The sequence below is a fragment of the Somniosus microcephalus genome, unplaced genomic scaffold (assembly GCF_052327205.1).
Source record: "Somniosus microcephalus isolate GS21.2 unplaced genomic scaffold, FLI_Smic_1.0 scaffold13, whole genome shotgun sequence".
In the NCBI taxonomy this organism is placed as follows: domain Eukaryota; kingdom Metazoa; phylum Chordata; class Chondrichthyes; order Squaliformes; family Somniosidae; genus Somniosus; species Somniosus microcephalus.
The window spans coordinates 1,420,248-1,446,291 of NW_028225200.1; the positions used below are offsets into that span (position 1 = coordinate 1,420,248).

General features: G+C 48.5%; 1 protein-coding gene across 1 annotated transcript in view; it reads right to left on the minus strand.

Moving 5' to 3' along the window:
* The window catches only part of LOC147083955 (uncharacterized), a 31,125-nt gene extending 17,034 nt beyond the window's left edge, over positions 1–14,091 (minus strand). The window contains 2 exon segments of the mRNA XM_085980020.1: positions 13,050–13,182; positions 13,184–14,091. Of these exon segments, the coding sequence (XP_085836146.1) occupies positions 13,050–13,182; positions 13,184–14,091 (1,041 nt within the window).
* Positions 14,092–26,044: the final 11,953 nt, after the last annotated feature.

Sequence of the window (26,044 nt, forward strand, 5' to 3'; positions counted from 1 at the left end):
TGAGATTCTGTTAAGCTGACCAGTATGTTGTTGTACTTTGTCTTTTTCTGATGAATGAAACATTACTGAGCCCCTGTACCCGTGTTACGGGATGAAGTGCCAGACAAGTGAAGGCACAACGTCTGGGTGTGAATCGGATAATAACCTCACGGACCGTATAGGTGTGATAACTAGACGGGCTTGTGGTTATAGTCTGGTCACAGATGGACTAAATTCCCTGAATTAGCAGGAGTTCAGGAGGCGGTCAACAGACAGGTCCAAACAATCCCATTTCCTGAGCAGTAACCAAGCTTGTGTATAAGAACAGGCCACTTAAGCCGTTGTCAGTTGGAACAGACTCGAGAAGATCGTGCGCGAATCCACTGTACTTCTATTCTCCAGATTGAGGGAATTATCACCCGACCTGTGTTATGCAGCGCTCTTAATAAAGTCTGGAGAGACAATTTGTGTTCTTGTGAGCTTGATTATCTGGTATCCGAAACCCCAGGACTCCCGATCATTAGAGTCAACCTCAGTGTGTGGAAAGGGATTCCCTGGTGTATCCCACCCGCTGACACACCAGAGTGTCCACAGTGTGACTGCGGTGGGTCGATTCCACTGTTTCCGATGCCTTTAATCACATCCAGGACTGAACCGTGTTAATTCAGGCAACTGGGGCTTGTTAATGTTAAGAGCCCCCAATAACTGGGCTGGATTTAAAGATTATTCCCTGTTCTCTCAGTACTAGTGAGCAGAGAGAAGCTGATGTTATAAAATCATAGAGCACAGTAGGATGCCTTTCGGCCCATCGTGCTGGTGCCGGCTCTCTGAAAGAGCGATGCAATTAGTCCCACTGCCCTGCTCTTTCCCCACAGCCCTGCAAATTTCTGCCTTTAGTATATATCCAATTCCCTTTTGAAAGTTACTATTGAATCTGCTTCCACCTCCCATTCAGGCAGTGCATTCCAGATCATCACAATTCGCTGTGTAAAAAAAGTCTCCTCATTTCCTCTCTCGATTCTTTTGCCAATGATCTGAAATCTGTGTCCTCTCGTTACCGACCCTCCTGCCAGTGACAACAGCTTCTCCTTGTTTGCTCGATCAAAACCCCTCATAAATTGGCGCACCTCGATCACAGCTCCATTTAACCATCTCTGCTCCAAGTTATATTGCCGTTGTTTTGTGAATTGTTGCTGTGATCGAGGTGCTGGATGTCCGTGCCTGGGGAATGGGACATTCTATCCTCGTGAGCACCGAGTGTCAGCATCCAGCAATCTCTGGTCAGGGACTGTCTTTTTAAACTGCCTCACCTGAGTTTTTTAACTCCCTGATTTCATTATTAATCATTTCAGAGTTTTTGCAGAGTGACCAAGGCTGAACAGATAAATGTGAGGTATTATATTTTGGTAGGAAGAATGGGGAGGTCACTTATCACTTGGAGGGTGCGACTCGAGGTGGGGTAGAGGAACAAAGGGATCTCGGAGTACAAATACACAAATCACTAAAAGTTGCGACACAGGTTAGCAAGGCCATAAAAAAAGCAAACCAAGCACTAGGGTTTATTTCTCGAGGGATAGAATTGAAAAGTAGTGAAGTTATGCTAAACCTGTATCGAACCTTGGTTAGACCACACTTAGAGTACTGCGTACAGTTCTGGTCGCCATATTATAAAAAGGATATAGAGGCACTGGAGAGGGTGCAGAGCAGATTTACAAGGATGACACCAGAAATGCGAGGGTATACATATCAGGAAAGGATGAACAGGCTGGGTCTCTTTTCTCTTGAAAACAGAAGGCTGAGGGGTGACCTAATAGATGTCTTTAAAATTATGAAAAATGTTGATAGAGTGGATACAGAGAGAATGTTTCCACTTGTGGGGAAGAGCATAACTAGAGGCCTCAATATAAGATAGTCACCAAGAAATCCAATAGGGAATTCAGAAGAAACTTCTTTACCCAGAGAGTGGTGAGAATGTGGAACTCGCTGCCACAGGGAGTGGTTGAAGCGAATAGTATCGATGCATTTAAGGGGAGGCTAGACAAGCATATGAGGGAGAAGGGAATCGAGGGTTATGCTGATAGATTTAGATGAGGAAAGACGGGAGGAGGCTCGAGTGGAGCATAAACACCGGCATGGACTGGCTGGGCCGAATGGCCTGTTTCTGTGCCGTATATCCGATGTAATCCTATGTCAAGTATCCCAGCTGGCTTAGCTCCAGGCACTTTAGCTCAGTGGGCAGCACTCTCACCTCTGAGTCAGAAGGTCGTGGGTTCAAGTCCCAGTCCAGAGACTTGAGCATAAAAATCTAGGCGGACACTCCAGTACTGAGAGAGTGCTGCGCTGTCAGAGGTGCTGTCTTTCGGATGAGATGTTAAACCGAGGCCCCGTCTGCTCTTTCAGGTGGATGTAAAAGATCCCATGGCACTACATTGAAGAAGAACAGGGGAGTTTCTCCCCGGTGTCCTGAGGCCAATATTTATCCCTCAATCAACATCACTGAAATAGATTATCTGGTCATTGTCACATTGCTGTTTGTGGGAGCTTGCTGTGCACCAATTGGCTGCTGCGTTTCCTACATGTGAAAGGCGCTATATAAATGCAAGTCTTTCTTTCTCAGCAAGAGGGCGAGTGTCAGTGGTTGGAGGGAGGAGCTCAGTGTTGTCACTGGGTGGACACAGACAGATTGAAGCTAAAAGACAGAGAATGCTGAAGTTTCGAATGATAACACCCAAAGTCAGGAGATGAGCCCTTTGTCCTAGATAAGGGAGCTGGTTGCTAAGAGACCCACAGACCTAATAACACTGCAAACTGCTCAGGCAGCAGACTTGTTGCAACATGTGAGGTCACGAGTGAGTTGGTGCCCAGACAACAGAGCCTTGGGCATTCCTGAGAGACACAAACTGGTTCTGTAACCAGGAGAACAGGTTGAGGGAGTCACCCTACGTGGGACGGCTCATCTGAGGTGTTAACACAGAGTCAGCTTGGGAATGGGATGATCAATGTATCATAGAAATTTACAGCACAGAAGGAGGCCATTCAGCCCATCTTGTCCGTGCCGGCCGACAAGCTATCCACCCTAATCCCACTTTCCAGCACTTGGTCCGTAGCCTTGTAGGTTACGGCACTTCAAGTGCATATCCAAGTACTTTTTAATGTGATGAGGGTTTCTGCCTCTACCACCCTTTCAGGCAGTGAGTTCCAGACCCTCACCACCCTCTGGGTGAAAAAAATTCTCCTCAAATCCCCTCTAACCTTCCGACCAATTACTTTAAATCTGTGCCCTCTGGTTATTGACCCTTCTGCTAAGGGAAATAGGTCCTTCCTATCCACTCTATCTAGGCCCCTCATAATTTTATACACCTCAATTAAGTCTCCCCTCAGCCTCCTCTGTTCCAAAGAAAACAATCCGAGCCTCTCCAATCTTTCCTGGTAGCTAAAATTCCCCAGCCCAGGCAACATCCTCGTAAATCTCCTCTGCACCCCCTCTAGTGCAATCACATCCTTCCTGTAATGTGGTGACCAGAACTGCACGCAGTATTCTAGCTGTGGCCTAACTCGTGTTTTATACAGTTCAAGTATAACCTCCCTGCTCTTATATTCTATGCCTTGGCTAATAAAGGCAAGTATCCCGTGTGCCTTCTTAACCACCTTATCTACCTGTCCTGCTACCTTCAGGGATCTGTGGACATGCACTCCAAGGTCCCTCTGATCCTCTGCACTTCTCAGTGTCCTACCATTTATAGTCTATTCCCTTGCCTTGTTAGCCCTCCCCAAATGCATTACCTCACACTTCTCCAGATTGAATTCCATTTGCCACTGTTCTGCCCACCTGACCAGTCCATTGATATCTTCCTGCAGTCTGCAGCTTTCTTCTTCATTATCAAGCACACGGACAACTTTTGCATCATCTGCAAACTTCTTAATCATACTTCCTACATTCAAGTCCAAATCATTGATTTATACCACAAAAAGCAAAAGACCCAGTACTGAGCCCTGCGGAACCCCACTGGAAACAGCCTTCCAGTCACAGAAACACCCTTCGACCTTTACCCTTTGTTTCCTGCCTTTGAGCCAATTTTGGATCCAACTTGTCACTTTGCCTTGGATCCCATGGGCTTTTACTGTCGTGACCAGTCTGCCATGTGGGACCTTATCAAAAGCCTTGCTAAAATCCATATAGACTACATCAAACACACTACCCTCATCGACCCTCCTTCTTACCTCCTCAAAAATGCAACCAAGTTAGTCAGACACGACCTTCCCTTAACAAATCCATGCTGACTGTCCCTGATTAATCTGCATCTTTCTAAATGAAGATTTATCCTGTCCCTCAGAATCTTTCCCAATAATTTTCCCACCACTGAGGTTAGGCTGACTGGCCTGTAATTACTCAGTCTATCCCTTTCTCCCTTTTTAATCAACGGTACCCCGTTAGCAGTCCTCCGGCACCACCCCTGTAGCCAGAGAGGATTGGAAAATGATGGTCAGAGCCTCTGCTATTTCCTCTCTTCTCTTAACAGTCTGGGATACATTTCATCCGGGCCTGGGGATTTATCGACTTTCCAAGATGCTAAACCCCTTAATACTTCCTCTCTCACTATGTTTATTTCATCTAATATTTCACACTCCTCCTCCCTGATTGTGATGTCAGCATCGTCCCTCTCTTTTGTGAAAACAGATGTAAAGTATTCATTAGTGTATATATAGGATGTGAGGTTAGTGTCCCCTTACCCCTGTTTATTATTCAATCAGTGATTGCCCCTTTGCCAGGCCCACTGCCTGCGGCCCCTCTCCCAGATTCCAGCCCCAGCTCTGTGCTGACTGAGCTGTTCTCACCTGGGGACAGCGCGTCACAATCGGCCCCAGTGCACCTGAGCTGGAGAGGAGGTCCCGCCCCCTTGCCGCACTGCCATTGGTTGGAGGACCCGCCACCAGTCGGCTCTGCCCGTGCTCTTCCTATTGGTCAGAGCTCCCATCAGTCACAGGCTGCGCCGAGCGATCACGTGCTGCGGTTCACTCCGCCCCCCTCGCAAAACTCACTGTCCCTCACTGATTGCGGCTCTTCAACACCAACTTTACAAAGAAAGCCCCGTGCGGCAGCCTGGAGCTCAGGGGCCCAGCAGGCAGGCACGGGGGAGGATGATTGACAGGGGCCCAGGGTGTGTGCTGAGCATGCGCGGTGCGGGCCGGGCACCTGTGGAGCAGGAGAGGGCGGGGCCATGGGGCGCATGTGCAGGGCCAGCCACAACTCAGCGCGGTGGCCGGAGCTGATGAGAGACACAAGAACATAAGATGTAGGAGCAGGAGTCGGTCATTTGGCCCCTCGAGCCTGCTCCGCCATTCAATAAAATGATGGCTGATCTGATCTTGGCCTCAACTCCACTTCCCTGCCCGCTCCCCATAACCCTTGACTGCCTTATCGTTCAAAAATCTGTCTATCTCCACTTTAAACACACTCAATGACCCAGCCTCCACAGCTCTCTGGGGAAGAGAATTCCAAAGGTCAGAGGCTGGGTATCCTGTGGCAAGTGTCTCACCTCCTGACTCCCCAAAGCCTTTCTACCATTTACAAGGCATAAGTCAGGAGTGTGATAGAATACTCTCCACTTGCCTGGATGAATGCAGCTCCAACAGCACTCAAGAAGCTTGACACCATCCAGGACAAAGTAGCCCACTTGATTGGCACCCCAGCCACCACCTTAAATATTCAATCCCTCCACCACCAGCGCACTGTGGCTGCAGTGTGTTCCATCTGCAAGATGCACTGCGGCAACTCACCAATACTTCTTCGGCAGCACCTGCCAAACCCGCGACCTCTACCACTTAGAAGGACGAAGGCAGCAGGTGCATGGGAACACCACCACCTAGAAGTTCCTCTCCAAATCGCACACCATCCTGACTTGGAAATATATCGCCGATCCTTCGTCGTCACTGGGTCAAAATCCTGGAACTTCCTCCCTAACAGCACTGTGGGAGACCTTCACCACAAGGACTGCAGCGGCTCAAGAAGGCGGCTCACCACCATCTGCTCAAGGGCAATTAGGGATGGGCAATAAATGCTGGCCTTGCCAGCGATGCCCACATCCCATGAATGTAGAGGGAGCTGTATTCTGTATCTCATCCCTGCTGTACCTGTCCTGGGAGTTTTTAATGGGACAGTGCGGAGGGAGTCTTAATCTGTATCTAACCCATGCTAATCATCCACTTAATTTTTTTAATAGAATAATAAACTATAACAATTTAATCTCATCTTCTAACCCTTTCTAAAATTGTGCTAGTTGCCCATGCGCTGAGTGTATCCGAGCATTGCTCCAATGGATGCCGCGTGGCTCATCCCGGTATCTGAAATCACAGGAATCAACTTTCATTGATCTTCTCATCCTCCTCCTATTGCTTGCTCCAAATGTATCTCCGCGCTACTCAGCCGACTGAGACAATGGCGGTGGTTGTTACCCAGAATGCCCTATCTATAAACGCGACTTTTTCCAAGTGGCAGGCAGTGACTTGTGGGGTACCGCAGGGATCAGTCCTAGGACCCCAGCTATTCACAATATATATTAATGATCTAGACGAGGGAACTAGATGTAATAGCTCCAAGTTTGCAGATGACACAAAGGTGGGTGGGTGTGTGTGCTGTGAGGAGGATGCAGAGAAACTCCAGTATGATTTGGGACAGGTTGGGTGATTGGGCAGATGCATGGCAGATGCAATATAACGTGGATAAATGCGAGTTTATCCACTTTGGTGGCAAAGACGGGAAGGCAGATTATTATCTGAATGACAATAGATTGGGAAAAGGGGAAGTGCAATGAGACCTGGGTGTCCTTGTGCACCAGTCGCTGAAGGTAAGCATGCAGGTGCAGCAGGCGGTTAAGAAGGCAAATGGTATGTTGGCCTTCATAGCGAGAGGATTCGAGTACAGGAGCAAGGACGTCTTGCTGCAGTTGTACAGGGCCTTGGTGAGACCACACCTTGAGTATTGTGTGCAGTTTTGGTCACCTTATCTGAGGAAGGATGTTCTTGCCATGGAGGGAGTGCAGTGAAGATTCACCAGACTGATACCTGGGATGGCAGGAATGACGTATGAGGAGAGATTGGGTCAATTGGGCTTATATTCGCTGGAGTTTAGAAGAATGAGAGGGGATCTCACTGAAACTTATAAAATTCTAACAGGACTAGACAGACTAGATGTAGGAAGGATGTTCCCGATGGTGGGGGAGTCCAGAACCAGGGGTCACAGTCTAAAGATAAGGGGTAAGCCATTTAGGACTCAGATGAGGAGGAATTTCTTCACCCAGAGAGTGTTGAACCTGTGGAATTCTCTACCACAGAAGGCAGTAGAGGCCAATTCATTAAATATATTCAAGAAGGAGTTAGATATATTTCTTAAGGCTACAGGGATGTTAAACTATGCCACGTTCTTCGCAGCCTTCAACATATCATTGATGACGATGAACACCTCACTAAGGCCATCCCCAAGCCTCCACTGCTCGCACTCAAACAGCCGCCTAACCTCAAACAGACGATCTTTCGCAGCAAATTACTCAGCTTTCAGGAGAACAGCGACCACGACAACACACAACCCTGCCACGGCAACCTCTGCAAGATATGCCAGATCATCAACACAGATACCATCATCACACGTGAGGACACCACCCACCAGGTACATGGTACATACTCATGTGACTCGGCCAACGTTGTCTACCTCATACGTTGCAGGAAAGGATGCCCCGGAGCATGGTACATCGGCGAGACCATGCAGACACTGCGACAACGGATGAACGGACACTGCGCAACAATCGCCAGGCAGGAGTGTTCCCTCCCAGTCGGGGCACACTTCAGCAGTCAAGGACATTCAGCCTCCGATCTTCGGGTAAGCATTCTCCAAGGCGGCCTTCGAGACACACGACAACGCCAAATCATCGAGCAGAAACTGATAGCCAAGTTCCGCACTCATGAGGACGGCCTCAACCGGGATCTTGGGTTCATGTCACGCTACATGTAACCCCACCTGATGCAGGTCATCCAGACTCGAGTCGTCGTTGGCTTGTTCTCTCTACACAGATGCGACTGGACCTGATGTGATTTCCAGCAAAAAAAATGTTTTTTGTCTGTTTTTTGTTTTCCATACAGACCCCAGCATCTGCAACATTTGACCCCTTGTGACCCCACCTCATTGTTCTTTGATGTAATGTTTTCCTGACGGACCTGTTTGGACACCATTCACACCTTTGATTCATAGAAGATAGGAGCAGGAGTAGGCCATTCGGCCCTTCGAGCCTGCTCCGCCATTCAATGAGATCATGGCTGCCGAGTTGTGATAAATGGCAGTTAGAAAGATTACCTGTAATCATCTGGGATTATTCTCTGACTATATAAGCTGGGTCTATATGCATCTCTTCACTTCACCTGACGAAGGAGCAGCGCTCCGAAAGCTTGTGATTTCAAATAAAGCTGTTGGACTATAACCTGGTGTTGTGTAACTTCTTACATTTGTCCACCCCAGTCCAACATCGGCATCTCCACACCATGGCAAATGGAATTGAATCTGGAGAACTGTGAGGTAATGCATTTGGGGAGGGCTAACTAGGCAAGGGAATACACTATCAATGGTCGGACACTGAGAAGTGCAGAGGATCAGAGGGACCTTGGAGTGCATGTCCACAGATCCCTGAAGGTAGCAGGACAGGTAGATAAGGTGGTTAAGAAGGCACACGGGATACTTGCCTTTATTAGCCGAGGCATAGAATATAAGAGCAGGGAGGTTATGCTTGAACTGTATAAAACACTAGTTAGGCTGCAGCTAGAACACTGCGTGCAGTTCTGGTCACCACATTACAGGAAGGATGTGATTGCACTAGAGTGGGTGCAAAGGAGATTTAGCAGGATGTTGCCTAGGCTGGGGAATTTTAGCTATGAGGAAAGATTGGATAGGCTGGGGTTGTTTTCTTTGCAACAGAGGAGGCTGAGGGGAGACCTAATTAAGGTGTATAAAATTATGTGGGGCCTAGATAGAGTGGATAGGAAGGACCTATTTCCCTTAGCAGAAGGGTCAATAACCAGGGGGCACAGATTTAAGGTAATTGGTCGGAAGTTTAGAGGGGATTTGAGGAGAAATGTTTTCACCCAGGGGGTGGTGGGGGTCTGGAACTCACTGCCTGAAAGGGTGGTAGAGGCAGAGACCCTCATCACATTTAAAAAGTACTTGGCTATGCACTTGAAGTGCCGTAACCTACAAGGCTACGGGCCAAGTGCTGGAAAGTGGGATTAGGGTGGATAGCTCTTTGTCAGCCGGCACGGACAAGATGGGCCGAATGGCCTCCTTGTGTGCTGTAAATTTCTTTGATTCTATGATTCATTGATCATCCCATTCCCAAGCTGACTCTGTGTTAACACCTCAGGCGAGCCGTCCCACATAGGGTGACTCCCTCAACCTGTTCTCCCGGTTACAGAACCAGTTTGTCTCTCAGGAATGCAGAAGTCTCTGTTGTCTGTCCACCAACTCACTCGTGACCTCACATGTTGCAACAAGTCTGCTGCCTGAGCAGTTTGCAGTGTTATTAGCGCTGTAGGTCTCTTAGCAACCACCTCCCTTATCGAGGCAAACGGCTCATCTCATTCCAAACTTCAGCATTCTCTGTCTTTTAGCTTCAATCTGTCTGTGTCCATGCACTGACAACACTGAGCTCCTCCCTCCAACCACTGACACTCACCCTCTTGCTGAGAAAGAAAGACTTGCATTTATATAGCGCCTTTCACAACCTCAGGACATCCCAGAGTGCTTTACAGCCAATGAAGTACTTCTGAAGTGTAGTCACTGTTGTAATGTAGGAAACACAGCAGCCAATTGGCGCACAGCAAGCTCCCACAAACAGCAATGTGACAATGACCAGATAATCTATTTCAGTGATGTTGATTGAGGGATAAATATTGGCCCCAGGACACCGGGGAGAACTCCCCTGCTCTTCTTCAATGTAGTGCCATGGGATCTTTTACATCCACCTGAAAGAGCAGACGGGGGCCTCGGTTTAACATCTCATCCGAAAGACGGCACCTCTGACAGCGCAGCACTCTCTCAGTACTGGAGTGTCAGCCTAGATTTTTATGCTCAAGTCTCTGGACTGGGACTTGAACCCACGACCTTCTGACTCAGAGGTGAGAGTGCTGCCCACTGAGCTAAAGTGCCTGGAGCTAAGCCAGCTGGGATACTTGACATAGGATTACATCGGATATACGGCACAGAAACAGGCCATTCGGCCCAACCAGTCCATGCCGGTGTTTATGCTCCACTCGAGCCTCCTCCCGTCTTTCCTCATCTAAATCTATCAGCATAACCCTCGATTCCCTTCTCCCTCATATGCTTGTCTAGCCTCCCCTTAAATGCATCGATACTATTCGCTTCAACCACTCCCTGTGGCAGCGAGTTCCACATTCTCACCACTCTCTGGGTAAAGAAGTTTCTTCTCAATTCCCTATTGGATTTCTTGGTGACTATCTTATATTGAGGCCTCTAGTTATGCTCTTCCCCACAAGTGGAAACATTCTCTCTGTATCCACTCTATCAACATTTTTCATAATTTTAAAGACCTCTATTAGGTCACCCCTCAGCCTTCTGTTTTCAAGAGAAAAGAGACCCAGCCTGTTCATCCTTTGTGATATGTATACCCTCGCATTTCTGGTATCATCCTTGTAAATCTTCTCTGCACCCTCTCCAGTGCCTCTATATCCTTTTTATAATATGGCGACCAGAACTGTACGCAGTACTCTAAGTGTGGTCTAACCAAGGTTCGATACAGGTTTAGCATAACTTCACTACTTTTCAATTCTATCCCTCTAGAAATAAACCCTAGTGCTTGGTTTGCTTTTTTTATGGCCTTGCTAACCTGTGTCGCAACTTTTAGTGATTTGTGTATTTGTACTCCGAGATCCCTTTGCTCCTCTACCCCACCTAGACTCGCACCCTCCAAGTGATAAGTGACCTCCCCATTCTTCCTACCAAAATGTAATACCTCACATTTATCTGTTCAGCCTTGGTCACTCTGCAAAAACTCTGAAATGTTTAATAATGAAATCAGGGCGTCAAAAAGCTGAGGTGAGGCAGTTTAAAAAGACAGTCCCTGACCAGAGATTGCTGGATGCTGACACTCGGTGCTCACGAGGATAGAATGTCCCATTCACCAGGCACGGACATCCAGCACCTCGATCACAGCAACAATTCACAAAACAATGGCAATATAACTTGGAGCAGAGATGGTTAAGTGGAGCTGTGATCGAGGTGCTCAAAATTATGAGGGGATTTGATTGAGCAAACAAGGAGAAGCTGTTGTCACTGGCAGGAGGGTCGGTAACGAGAGGACACAGATTTCAGATCATTGGCAAAAGAATCGAGAGAGGAAATGAGGAGACTTTTTTTACACAGCGAATTGTGATGATCTGGAATGCACTGCCTGAATGGGAGGTGGAAGCAGATTCAATAGTAACTTTCAAAAGGGAATTGGATATATACTAAAAGCAGAAATTTGCAGGGCTGTGGGGAAAGAGCAGGGCAGTGGGACTAATTGCATCGCTCTTTCAGAGAGCCAGCACCAGCACGATGGGCCGAAAGGCATCCTACTGTGCTCTATGATTCTATAACATCAGCTTCACTCTGCTCACTAGTACTGAGAGAACAGGGAATAATCTTTAAATCCAGCCCAGTTATTGGGGGCTCTGAACATTAACAAGCCCCAGTTGCCTGAATTAACATGGTTCAGTCCTGGATGTGATTAAAGGCATCGGAAACAGTGGAATCGACCCACCGCAGTCACACTGTGGACACTCTGGTGTGTCAGCGGGTGGGATACACCAGGGAATCCCTTTCCACACACTGAGGTTGACTCTAATGATCGGGAGTCCTAGGGTTTCGGATACCAGATAATCAAGCTCACAAGAACACAAACTGTCTCTCCAGACTTCATTAAGAGCGCTGCATAACATAGATCGGGTGATAATTCCCTCAATCTGGAGAATAGAAGTACAGTGGATTCGCGCGCGATCTTCTCGAGTCTGTTCCAACTGACAACGGCTTAAGTGGCCTGTTCTTGTGCACAAGCTTGGTTACCGCTCAGGAAATGGGATTGTTTGGACCCGTCTGTTGACCGCCTCCTGAACTCCTGCTAATTCAGGGAATTTAGTCCATCTGTGACCAGACTATGACCACAAGCCGTCTGGTTATCACACCTATATGGTCCATGAGGTTATTATCAGATTCACACCCAGACGTTGTGCCTTCACTTGTCTGGCACTTCATCCCATAACATGGGTACAGGGGCTCAGTAATGTTTCATTCATCAGAAAAAGACAAAGTACAACAACATACTGGTCAGCTTAACAGAATCTCATCATATTTATGGGGCCATAAATATAAAAGTCACCAATAAATCCAGGAGGGAATTCAGGAGAAACTTCTTTACCCAGAGAGTGATGAGAATGTGGAACTCACTCCCACAAGGAGTAGTTGAGGCCAATGGTATAGATGTATTTAAGGAGAAGCCAGATAAACATAGGAGAATATGTCGGAGGAGGCTCGTGTGGAGCATAAACCCCGGCATGGACCAGTTGGGCCGAATGGCCTGTTTCTGTGCTGTACATTCGATGTAATAACATGAACAGTCCACCGGCGCGCTCGAGGCCTTCCGTGACCGGTGGGTACCGGAGGGACTGGTGTGTATCATCACCACCGAAAATAGAATTTTAATTTAATTTAAGTTTCCTTTAAACTTTTTTTGGTTATGTTACAGGTTTTATTGGTTGTGATGGTTGACTTTTAATAGGCAATTGCCTGTGATAAGGAGAAAAACAAAAATAACATTAACAGTTAAATCAAGGGAATCATCAGCACAACAGATTGAAAGATTAAACAATAGTACAAGAATTTATAAAACATTCATCCATTCCACGTTCATGTCACCCCAGCTGTCTACAGGGCCCTGCACTACAGAACAGTGTGAACTCGCTGGTGTCTCAGCAGGTCATTGGAGCTTTTAAAGCTCTTCCCACAGTCAGAACATGTAAACGCTCTCATCAGTGTGAACAAGCTGGTGTGCCAGCAGGTTGGTGGACTGCAAGAATCCCTTCCCACACACAGAGCAGGGAAATGGCCTCTCCCCAGTGTGAACTTGCTGGTGTCTGGTCAGAGCCCTGGAGCTTTTAAAACTCTTACCAGTCAGAACATGTAAACGGTCTCTGATCTGTGTGAACAAGCTGGTGTTGCTTCATGTCCCGGGAGTATTTAAAGCTCTTCCCATAGTCAGAACATGTAAACGGCCTCTCATCAGTGTGAACAAGCTGGTGTGTCAGCAAGTTAGATGAATCAGTGAATCCCTTCCCACACACAGAGCAGGGAAATGGCCTCTCCCCAGTGTGAACTCGCTGGTGACTGGTCAGAACCCTGGAGCTTTTAAAGCTCTTCCCACAGTCAGAACATGTAAATGGTTTCTCATCAGTGTGAACCAGCTGGTGTGTCAGCAGGGTAGATGAATTAGCGAATCCCTTCCCACACACAGAGCAGGGAAATGGCCTCTCCCCGGTGTGAACTCGCTGGTGACTGGTCAGAACCCTGGAGCTTTTAAAACTCTTCCCACAGTTGGAACATGTAAACGGTCTTTCATCAGTGTGGACAAGCTGGTGTTCCTGCAGATCCCTGGAGAATTTGAAGCTCTTCCCACACTCGGAACATTGAAACGGTCTCTCATCAGTGTGAACTCTCTGGTGTCTCAGCAGGTGGGATGTGCAAGTGAATCCCTTCCCACACACGGAGCAGGTGAACGGACTGTCCCCAGGGTGACTGTGCGGATGAACTTCTGATGTAGACGGGGAACTGAATCCCTTCCCGCTGTCCCCACCTTTACCCGGTTTCTCCCCGGTGTGACGGTGCACGTGTCTCACCAGGTCAGGCGATCGGCTGAATCCGAGTCCACACATGGAACACGTGTGCGGTTTGTCTGCGCTGCGATCGCTGCTCTCTCCTTCCATGTGCAAAGGCCGATGATATTCAGGTCCTGATGAATTGAGCGACTCTGTCAGATCCTGACGTGATGTTTGGTCTGAGCTTCCTGTCTGTAAATGCTCCATTTCTAAAACCCTGTAAAAGGAGTTTAGAAAGTGGTAAGAGGGAGAATGTTGTCTCATGTCCCCCTTTCCCAGCCTTGGGGCAGTGAAGCTGATTTTCAGGCCCCAGCTGCTGCACAGGTTGGTTGAAAGTATCAACAGTAATGGCGGCTGCAATCCCTACGCTCCAGCCGCCGCGCTGAGTTGTGGCTGACACCACGCAGCGCCCCATGGCCCCACCCTCTCCTGCTCCACAGGCGCCCGGCCCGCTCTGCGCATCCTCAGCACACACCCTGGGCCCCTGTCAATCATCCTCCCCCGTGCCTGCGCGCTGGGCCCGAGCTCCAGGCTGCCGCACGGGGCTTTCTTTGTAAAGTCGGTGTTGGTGAAGAGCCACGATCAGTGAGGGAAACATAGAAGATAGGAGCAGGAGTAGGTCATTCGGCCCCTCGAGCCTGCTCCGCCATTCAATGCGATCATGGCTGATCATCCAAATTCAGTAACCTGTCCCTGCTTTCTCCCCATATCCCTTTAGCCTTAAGAAATATATCCAACTCCTTCTTGAATATATTTAATGAATTGGCCTCTACTGCCTTCTGTGGTAGAGAATTCCACAGGTTCACCACTCTCTGGGTGAAGAAATTCCTCCTCATCTCTGTCCTAAATGGCTTACCCCTTATCCTTAGACTGTGACCCCTGGTTCTGGACTCCCAGGCCATCGGGAACATCCTTCCTGCATCTCGTCTGTCTAGTCCTGTTAGAATTTTATAAGTTTCAATGAGATCCCCTCTCATTCTTCTGAACTCCAGCGAGTATAAGGCCAATCGACCCAATCTCTCCTCATACGTCAGTGCCTCTCTATTTCTGTATCGTGTAAGAGCAGGGAGGTTCACAGAATCACAGAATCTACAGTGCAGATAGAGTCCATTTCGGCCCATCGAGCCTGCACCGACACATATCCCACCCTATCCCCGTAACCCCACGTATTTAATCCCCTAACACTAAGGGTCAATTTATCATAGCCAATCAACCTAACCTGCACATCTTTGGACTGTGGGAGGAAACCGGAGCACCCGGAGGAAACCCACGCAGACACAGGGCGAATGTGCAAACTCCACACAGACAGTCGCCCGAGGCCAGATTTGAACCCGGGTCCCTGGCGCTGTGAGGCAACAGTGCTAACCACTATGCCACCGTGCCCCCCTGCTTGAACTGTACAAAACACCAGTTAGGTCACCGCTAGAGTGCTGCGTGCAGTTCTGGTCACCCCATTGCAGGAAAGATGTGACTGCTCGAGACGGGAGATTTACGAGTATGTTGCCAGGACTGGGGAATTTTAGCTACAAGGAAAGATTGGAGAGGCTGGGGTTGTTTTCTTTGGAACAGAGGAGGCTGAGGGGAGACCTGATTGAGGTGTATAACATTATGAGGGGCAGAGAGAGAGTGGATAGGGAGGACCTATTTCCCTCAGCAGACAGATCAATAACCAGGGGGCACAGATTTAAAGTAATTGGTCGGAGGTTTAGAGGGGATTTGAGGAGAAATTCTTTCACCCAGAGGGTGGTGGGGGTCTGGAACTCACTGCCTGAAAGGGTGGTAGAGGCAGAAACTCTCATCACATTTAAAAAGTACTTGGATATGCGCTTGAAATGCCGTAACCTACAAGGCTACGGACCAAGTGCTGGAAAGTGGGATTAGGGAGGAGAGCTCTTTGTCGGCCGGCACGGACAAGATGGGCCGAATGGCCTCCTCCTGTGCTGTATAAATTTCTATAATTCTATGAATTGTAGTTAAAGGGACAGACACCCCACAAACTCTGTTCCCTAGCCACTGACTCCATCCCTCTCCCTAACATTTGTCTGAGGCTGAACATAGAAACATAGAAGATAGGAGCATTCGGCCCCTCGAGCCTGCTCCGCCATTCAATGAGATCATGGCTGATCATCCAAATTCAGTACCCTGTCCCTGCCTTCTCCCCATATCCCTTGATCCCTTTAACCTTAAGAAATATATCTAACTCCTTCTTGAATATATTTAATGAATTGGCCTCCACTGCCCTCTGTGGTAGAGAATTCCACAGGTTCACCACTCTCTCGGTGAAGAAATTCCTCCTCATCTCTGTCCTAAATGGCTTACCCCTTATCCTTAGACTGTGACCCCTGGTTCTGGACTCCCCGGCCATCGGGAACATCCTTCCTGCATCTAGTCTGTCCAGTCCTGTCAGAATTTTATAAGTTTCAGTGAGATCCCCTCTCATTCTTCTAAACTCCAGCAAGTACAAGCCAAATCGACCCAATCTCTCCTCATACATCATTCCTGCCATCCCAGGTATCAGCCTGGTGAATCATCGCTGCACTCCTTTCATGGCAAGAACATCCTTCCTCAGATAAGGCGACCAAAACTGCACACAATACTCAAGATGTGGTCTCACCAAGGCCCTGTACAACTGCAGCAAAACATCCTTGTTCCTGTACTCAAACCCTCTCGCAACGAAGGCCAACATACCATTTGCCTTCTGAACCGCCTGCTGCACCTGCATGCTTACCTTCAGCGACTGGTGCACAAGGACACCCAGGTTTCGTTGCACTTCCCCATCTCCCAATCTATTGCCATTCAGATAATAATCTGCCTTCCTGTTTTTGACACCAAAGTGGATAACCTCGCATTTATCCACGTTATATTGCATCTGCCATACTTCTGCCCAATCACCCAACCTGTCCAAATCATACTGGAGTTTCTCGGCATCCTCCTCACAGCACACACGCCCACCCAGCTTTGTGTCGTCTGCAAACTTGGAGATATTACATTTAGTTCCCTCGTCCAGATCATTAATATATATTGTGAATAGCTGGGGTCCAAGGACCGATCCCTGCGGTACCCCACTAGTCACTGCCTGCCACTCGGAAAAAGACCCGTTTATTCCAACTCTTGGCTTTCTGTCTGCCAACCAGTTCTCTATCCAAGTCAATAGCTTGCCCCCAATCCCATGTGCCTTAACTTTACACGCTGTCGAATGCCTTTTGGAAATCCATGTACACCACGTTAACCGCATTGCCCTCATCAACCCTCTCTGTTACCTCATCAAAAAGCTCAATCAGAATCAGAGGGGCCAGGCCCAGCGGACGTGCGGCCAGAGCCCCGGCACCAGGAAACCCAGGGTGCAGTGCCTCCCCCATCCGAGCCGCCGCTTCCCAGTTTCTTCAGCTGGCTCCACCGAGTCCGACTCGGGACAAAGGACAGGAGCCAGGCTCCCAGAATGGCCCGCGGCCCTGGGCAGCATGCGCACTCTCAGCGGGGAAATCAGGTGGTTAGATAGAGCGGTTTCTGGGGCGCGGGGAATTGTGGGTGCTGCGGCCGCCATTAGTCAGCGGTTGTCGGTAAGAGTTTTATTGCAGGTGACGGAAGTCGGTCCCTGGTCGCCTGTGTAGGTCTTTTTGTTGCAGCAGTTGGAGCTGGAGTGGAGATGGAGGAGAAGCTGCTGGGTTTTTGATGGAATCTGGAACAGTACCCATGGATTGGAGGGTAGCTAATGTTACCCCATTATTCAAAAAAGGTGGTAGAGAGAAAATGGGAAATTATAGACCGGTAAGCCTGACATCGGTAGTGGGGAAAATGCTAGAGTCCATTATAAAAGATGTAATAGCAGAGCACTTGGAAAACAGTGACAGGATCGGACAAAGTCAACATGGATTTACAAAAGGTATATCGTGCTTGACTAATCTACTGTAATTTTTTGAGGATGTAACTAGTAAAATAGATAAGGGCGAACCAGTGGATGTGGTGTATTTGGACTTTCAGAAGGCTTTCAATAAGGTCCCACATAAGAGATTAGCATGTAAAGTTAAGCAACATGGGATTGGGGGGTAAGGTATTGACTTGGATAGAGAACTGGTTGGCAGATAGAAAGCAAAGAGTTGGAATAAACGGGTCTTTTTCCGAGTGGCAGGCAGTGACTAGTGGGGTACCGCAGGGATCGGTCCTTGGACCCCAGCTGTTCACAATATATGGTATGGAGATGCCGGAGTTGGACTGGGGTGGACAAATATAAGAAGTCACACAACACCAGGTTATAGTCCAACAGCTTTATTTGAAGTCACAAGCTTTCGGAGCGCTGCTCCTTCGTCAGGTGAAGTGGAGAGATGCATAAAGACACAGCTTATATAGTCAGAGAATAATGTCAGATGTTTACAGGTAATCTTTCTAACTTTCTAATCGTATAGACCTCCTCAGAAGACAAACACGGGACACAACCAACAGAGTACCCTTCGTCGTCCACTACTTCCCCGGAGCAGAGAAACTACGCCATGTTCTTCGCAGCCTTCAACATGTCATCGATGACGACGAACACCTCACTAAGGCCATCCCCACGCCGCCACTACTCGCGTTCAAACAGCCGCCTAACCTCAAACAGACCATCGTTCGCAGCAAATTACCCAGCTTTCAGGAGAACAGCGACCACGACACCACACAACCCTGCCACAGCAACCTCTGCAAGACATGCCAGATCATCAACAGATACCATCATCACACGTGAGGACACCACCCACCAGGTACATGGTACATACTCATGTGACTCGGCCAACGTTGTCTACCTCATACGTTGCAGGAAAGGATGCCCCGGAGCATGGTACATCGGCGAGACCATGCAGACACTGCGACAACGGATGAAAGGACACCGTGCAACAATCGCCAGGCAGGAGTGTTCCCTCCCAGTCGGGGAACACTTCAGCAGTCAAGGACATTCAGCCTCCGATCTTCGGGTAAGCATTCTCCAAGGCGGCCTTCGAGATACACGACAACGCAAAATCATCGAGCAGAAACTGATAGCCAAGTTCCGCACCCATGCGGACGGCCTGAACCGGGATCTTGGGTTCATGTCATGCTACATGTAACCCCACCTGACGTAGGGTCATCCAGACTTGAGTCGTCGTTGGCTTGTTCTCTCTACACAGATGCGGCCGGACCTGCTGTGATTTCCAGCAAAAAAAATGTTTTTTGTCTGTTTTTTTGTTTTTCTCACAGACCCCAGCATCTGCAACATTTGACCCCTTGTGACCCCACCTCATTGTTCTTTGATGTAAGGTTTTCCTGACTGACCTGTTTGGACACCATTCACACCTTTGATTGCTGTGATTATCTCTCTGCCGAGGTGTGATAAATGGCAGTTAGAAAGATTACCTGTAAACATCTGACATTATTCTCTGACTATATAAGCTGTGTCGTTATGCATCTCTTCACTTCACCTGATGAAGGAGCAGCGCTCCGAAAGCTTGTGATTTCAAATAAAGCTGTTGGACTATAACCTGGTGTTGTGCGACTTCTTACATTTATTCACAATATATATTAATGATCTAGACAAGGGAACTAGATGTAATATCTCCAAATTTGCAGACGACACAAAGCTGGGTGGGTGTGTGTGCTGTGAGGAGGATGCTGAGAAACTCCAGGATGATTTGGACAGGTTGGGTGATTATATTGCATCTGCCATGCTTCTGCCCAATGTGGATAAATGTGAGGTTATTCACTTTGGTGTCAAAAACAGGAAGGCAGATTATTATCTGAATGGCAATAGATTGGGCGAAGGGGAAGTGCAACGAGACCTGGGTGTCCTTGTGCACCAGTCACTGAAGGTAAGCATGCAGGTGCAGCAGGCGGTTAAGAAGGCAAATGGTATGTTGGCCTTCGTAGTGAGAGGGTTTGAGTACAGGAACAAGGATGTCTTGCTGCAGTTATACAGGGTCTTGGTGAGACCACACCTTGAGTATTGTGTGCAGTTTTGGTCGCCTTATCTGAGGAAGGATGTTCTTGCCATGGAAGGTGTCCAGCGAAGATTCACCAGGCTGATACCTGGGATGGCAGAAATGACGTATGAGGAGAGATTGGGTCGATTTGACTTGTTCTCGCTGGAGTTTAGAAGAATGAGAGGGGATCTCATTGAAACTTATAAAATTCTGGCAGGACTGGACACACTAGATGCAGGGAGGATGTTCCCGGTGGTCGGGGAATCCAGAACCAGGGGTCACAGTCTAAGGATAAGGGGGAGGCCTTTTAGGACAGAAATGAGGAGGAATTTCTTCACCCAGAGAGTGGTGAACCTGTGGAATTCTCTACCACAGAAGGCAGTAGAGGCCAATTCATTAAATATATTCAAGAAGGAGTTGGATATATTTCTTAAGGCTAAAGGGATCAAGGGGTATGGGGAGAAAGCACGGACCGAGTACTGAACTTGGATGATCAGCCATGATCGCATTGAATGGCGGAGCAGGCTCGAGGGGCTGAATGGCCTACTCCTGCTCCTATCTTCTATGTTTCTATGTTTCTATCTCTTATGCGGGACCTTATCAAAAGCCTTTTGAAAGTCCAAATACACTACATCCACTGGTTCTCCCTTATCTATTTTACCAGTTACATCCTCAAAAAGTTTCAGTAGATTAGTCAAGCACGATTTACCTTTTGTAAATCCATGTTGACTTTGTCCGATCCGGTCACTTTTTTCCAAGTGCTCTGCTATTACGTCTTTTATAATGGACTCGAGCATTTTCCCCACTCTCTACCAGCTTTTGTGAACAGTGGGGTAACATTAGCTACCCGCCAATCCATGGGTACTGTTCCAGAGTCTATCGAATTTTGGAAGATGACCAGCAATGCATCTACTATTTCTAGGGCCACTTCCTTAAGTACCCTAGGATGTAGATTATCTTCTATGTTTCTATGTATTCAATCTTTCCTTGTAGCTGAAATTCTCTAGTCCTAGCAACATCCTCGTAAATCTCACGTCTCGAGCAGTCACATCTTTCCTGCAATGGGGCGAGCAGAACTGCACTCTAGCCGGTGGCCTAACTGGTGTTTTGTACAGTTCAAGCAGAACCTCCCTGCTCTTACATGATACAGAGAGAGGCACTGCCCCTTTAAATACCTGGGGGGCACCCATTCCCCTTTAAATGGCCAAGCAATTGTTTTTGTTGAAAAGGGCCGCAGTCTCCTTTGACTCAGCCCCCACCCTCTCACCCACCACAAATACTCACAAGAGAGAGAGAGAGAGAGAGGAGGAAGAATGCTGGTCTTTGTCCCTTTAAAAGTGGCTGCCCACCAAAATGTTCACAGCACCAGGGCTCTTTGTTCTGGATAAAAGTCAAAGAGAGAAAAGGTTCACTTATTTTTAAATGAATGCAGTTGATGAACAGCCTTGCAGTAAAGGTAATGCAAAGGAATAAACACTCACAAGCTAGGTTTTTTCCACCCCCTCCTCCCCTTCCCTTTAACAGCTCCTGCAGACAATGAAAGCAGGAAAGCGGCCTGCAGCCCACCGAGGTCCCGCCCTTCTCCCTCCCGCGCCGCCATTGGTTGGAGGACCGTCAGCCCGCCCGGTCCTCCCAGCGTTTTCCGCGCTCCTGATTGGCGGGCGCCTCGCGTCAATCACACCCCCTCCGATTACGCGTTGACGCCAGCACGCAACGCCCAGGGGTCGGTTGGATCGGCGCACGCCACCGCAAGGTAAAAAAAAGACACCCCACACAAATGAGGAAAAACAAGAATAATAATAATCACACTTTAGAGGGGAGGAGGTTGGGGGAATTAATGAGTGTTTTCAATTTGTTTCGGAAAAAAACATTTTTGAAAAGCTTCTCAACGGTGCGAGGCTGCCAGTGCGCCTGCGCGGGGCCTCCGGGGAGCAGACGGAATCAGCGGCCGGGGTAAAGTCATCTGTTGGGGAATCGATTTAAATCGAGGTGAGGGGGGAGCGGAGAGCGAGATTATAAAGTAAAATACGAGAAAACCCAAACCTGAGAGGCGGGCGGGACCTCCGCGGACGCCGAACGGAGCGGATTGTTCCGCGCGGGGTGGCGGAGTGAGCCGGAGCAATGTGATTCTGACTGACGGGAGCTCTGACCAATAGGACGAGGGCGGAGGTGGGAGGACTGAACTGGGCGGCCTGGTCCTCCGACCAATGGCAGCGCGGCTAGGGGGCGGGGCCTCCTCTCCAGCTCAGGTGCGCTGGGGCCGATTGTGACGCGCTGTCCCCAGGTGAGAGCAGCTCAGTCAGCACAGAGCTGGGGCTGGAATCTGGGAGAGGGGCCGCAGGCAGCGGGCCTGGCAAAGGGGCACAAGCTTCACAATCCAACGGGCCCCATTCCCTTTCTTCCGATAACTTGCGTCATTACTTGTTGACCTATTCTGGGCAACTCGTCTGGTTTAAGTCCAGCATTCTGCCTTTCTAGATCTTTAATCTGTTGTTGGTTCCTCACTTCTTTATTTAGTGCTTGTACCTCCTGATTTAGTTGTACTAAGTATCGCCTTAATCTATCTTGTACTGGTCCTGGTCCTAAATACATACTTTAGTTCTGTCTTCACAAAGGAGGACACAAATAACATCCCAGAGATGTCGGGGGAACATAGGGTCTAATGAAAGGGAGGAACTGAATGAAGTCAGTATCTGTAGGGAAATGGTGTTAGGAAAATTGATGGGATTGAAGGCTGATAAATCCCCAGGGCCTGATAATCTACATCCTAGGGTACTTAAGGAAGTGGCCCTAGAAATAGTAGATGCATTGCTGGTCCTCTTCCAAAATTCGATAGACTCTGGAACAGTACCCATGGATTGGAGGGTAGCTAATGTTACCCCACTGTTCAAAAAGGGTGGGAGAGAGAAAATGGGGAATTACAGACCGGTAAGCCTGACATCGGTAGTGGGGAAAATGCTAGAGTCCATTTTAAAGGATGTAATAGCAGAGCACTTGGAAAACAGTGACAGGATCGGACAAAGTCAACATGGAGGGTCCCTAAACTTACATAGAAACATAGAAGATAGGAGCAGGAGTAGGCCATTTGGCCCCTCGAGCCTGCTCCGCCATTCAATGTTCAAGTTTCTGGAGTGGGACTTGAACCCACAACTTTGTGCCTCAGAGGCGAGAGTGCTACCCACTGAGTCACTGGCTGACACTAAAGAACAAGCAGTTCTGACGAAAGGTCATTGACCTGAAACGTTAACTCTGTTTCTCTCTCCACAGATGCTGCCTGACCTGCTGAGTATTTCCAGCATTTTCTGTTTTTATTAAAGAAACGAGGGAGTGATTGCTGACAGGAGGAATGTTGGGTCGTCCTGCACATGCGCACCTCCTTGGCGGCTGAGGCGAAACACCGACTCGCCCCCACCTGAGCCGCTCACGCGTACCAGATGTTGCGGCTCCGCATGTGCGCCCGATGTTCCAACCGCGGGGTTTTGTGCGCTGAGCATGCGCGTTGTGGACCGATCGGGACGGGCGATTGTGGAGCAGGAGGGAGAGCGTGGGGGCCATGAGCACATGCGCGGGACTCGGAGTCAACAGAGTGTTTTCTGGAGCGTGGGGGCTTGTGGGTATTACAGCCACCATCACTGCTGATCCTTTCAACCAACCTGTGCAGCAGCTGGAGCCTGAAAATCAGCTTCACTGCCCCTAGGCTCGGAAAGGGGAAAATTAAACAACAGTTTGCCTCTGATCCTTTTCTGATCTCAATTTACAGGGTTATAGAAGTGGAGCAGTTACAGGCGGGAAGCTCAGACCAAACATTACGTCAACATCTGACAGAGTCGCTGGATTCATCAGGACCTGAATATCATCGGCCTTTGCACATGGAAGGAGAAAGCAGCGATCGCAGCGATGACAAACCGCACATGTGTTCGGTGTGTGGACGCGGATTCAGCCGATCGCCTGACCTGGCGCGACACATACACCATCACACCGGGGAGAAACCGGGTAAAGGTGGGGACGGTGGGAAGGGATTCAGTTCCCCGTCTACGTTGGAAGTTCAACGGCGCAGTCACACCAGGGACAGTCCGTTCACCTGCTCCGTGTGTGGAAAGGGATTTGTTTGTTCATCCCCCCTGCAAACACACCAGCGAGTTCACACTGGGGAGAGACCATTTCAGTGTTCTGACTGTGGGAAGAGCTTTAAAAGCACTGGGGATCTGAAGCGACACCAGCTTGTTCACACTGATGAGAGACCATTTCAATGCTCTGACTGTGGGAAGAGCTTTAAAAGCGCCAGGGAACTGAAGGAACACCAGTTTGTTCACAAAGATGAGAGACCATTTCAGTGTCCTAACTGTGGGAAGAGCTTTAAAAGCCCCCAGCATCTGAAGCAACACCAGCGAGCTCACACTGATGAGAGGCCATTTAAATGTTCTGACTGTGGGAAGAGCTTTAAAAGATCCAGGGATCTGAAGAAACACCAGCGAGTTCACACTGGTGAGAGGCCTTTCACCTGCTTCGTGTGTGAGAAGGGATTCACTGAGTCATCCCACCTGCTGGCACACCAGCTTGTTCACACTGGAGAGAGACCCTTTAAATGTTCTGACTGGGAAGATCTTTAAAAGCTCCAGGGAGCTGAAGAGACACCAACACCTACACACTGGAGAGAAACCACCTGCTCTGAATGTGGGAAGGGATTCACTCGGTCCTCCACCCTCTTAGCACACCAGCTTGTTCACACTGACGAGTGACCCTTTAAATGTTCTGACTGTGGGAAGAGCTTTAAAAGCTCTAAGAGCCTTAAGGGACACCAGCGTGTTCACACTGATCATCAAATCTAACAGCACAGGAGGTGGTGATTCGGCCCATCCTGTCTGTGCCGGCTCTTTGAAAGAGCTGTCCAATTTAGTCCCAAACCCCAGCTTTATCCCCAGAACTCTGCAAACTAGTCCTCTTCAAGTACATGTCCAATTACTGTTTGAAAGTTCCTGTGGAACCTGATTCCAGCATCCTTTCAGATGGTGCGTCCCAGATCTTAACAACCCTCTGTGTGAAAACAATTCTCCTCATTTCCCTCTAGTTCTTTTAGCAACTATTTTAAATCTGTGACCTTTGGTTACCGACCCACTTGCCAGAGTGAACAGTTTCTCCCTACTTGCTCGATCAAAAGCCCCTCATTATTTTGAACACCTCTATTAGGTCTCCTCTTAACCTTCTCTGCTCTAAGGGGAACAATCCCAGCTTCTCCAATCTCTCCACATAACTGAAGTCCCTCATCCCTGGTACCATCCTGGTCAACCGCCTCTGCACCCTCTCCAAGGCCTTGACATCCTTCCTAAAGTGTGGTGCCCAGAACTGTACACAAGACTCCAGCTGAGGCCAAAACCCTGCAGCTGTACAAAACCCTGGTTAGACCACACCTGGAGCACTGTGAGCAGTTCTGGGCATCACACCTTAGGAAGGATATATTGGCCTTGGAGGGAGTGCAGCGTAGGTTTACCAGAATGATACCCGGACTCCAAGGGTTAAGTTACAAGGAGAGATTGTACAAATTAGAGTTGTGGTCCCTAGAATTTAGAAAGTTAAGGGGTCATCTGATCGAAGTTTTCAGGATATTAAGGGGAACAGATAGGGTAGATAGAGAGAAACTGTTTCCGCTGGTTGGGGATTCTAGGACTGGGGGCATAGTCTAAAAATTAGAGCCAGACCTTTCAGGAATGAAATTAGGAAACACTTCTACACACAAAGGGTGGTAGAAGTTTGGAACTCCCTTCCGCAAATGGAAATTGATGCTCGATCAATTGTTAATTTTAAATCTGAGATTGATAGGTTTTTGTTACCCAAAGGTATTAAGGGATATGGGCCAAAGGCGGGTGTATGGAGTTAGATCGCAGATCAGCCATGATCTCATTGAATGGCAGAACAGGCTCGAGGGGCTGAATGGCCTCCTCCTGTCCTATGTTTCTCACTAGTGATTTGTAAAGGTTTAGTGAAACTTCCTTGTTTTTGTATTCAATGGCACTATTTACAAAGCCAAGTATCCCACACACTTTCTGAACCGCCTCACCAACTTGCCGCGGCACTTTCAAAGACTTGTGAATATGGACCCCCAGGTCCCTCTGCTCTTGCACCCCCTCAAAATAGTCCCATTTAGATTATACGGCCTCTCCCTGTTGTTTCTCCCAAAGTGCATCACTTCACACTTATCCTCATTTAATTTCATCTGCCTTGTGTCTGCTCATTTCACA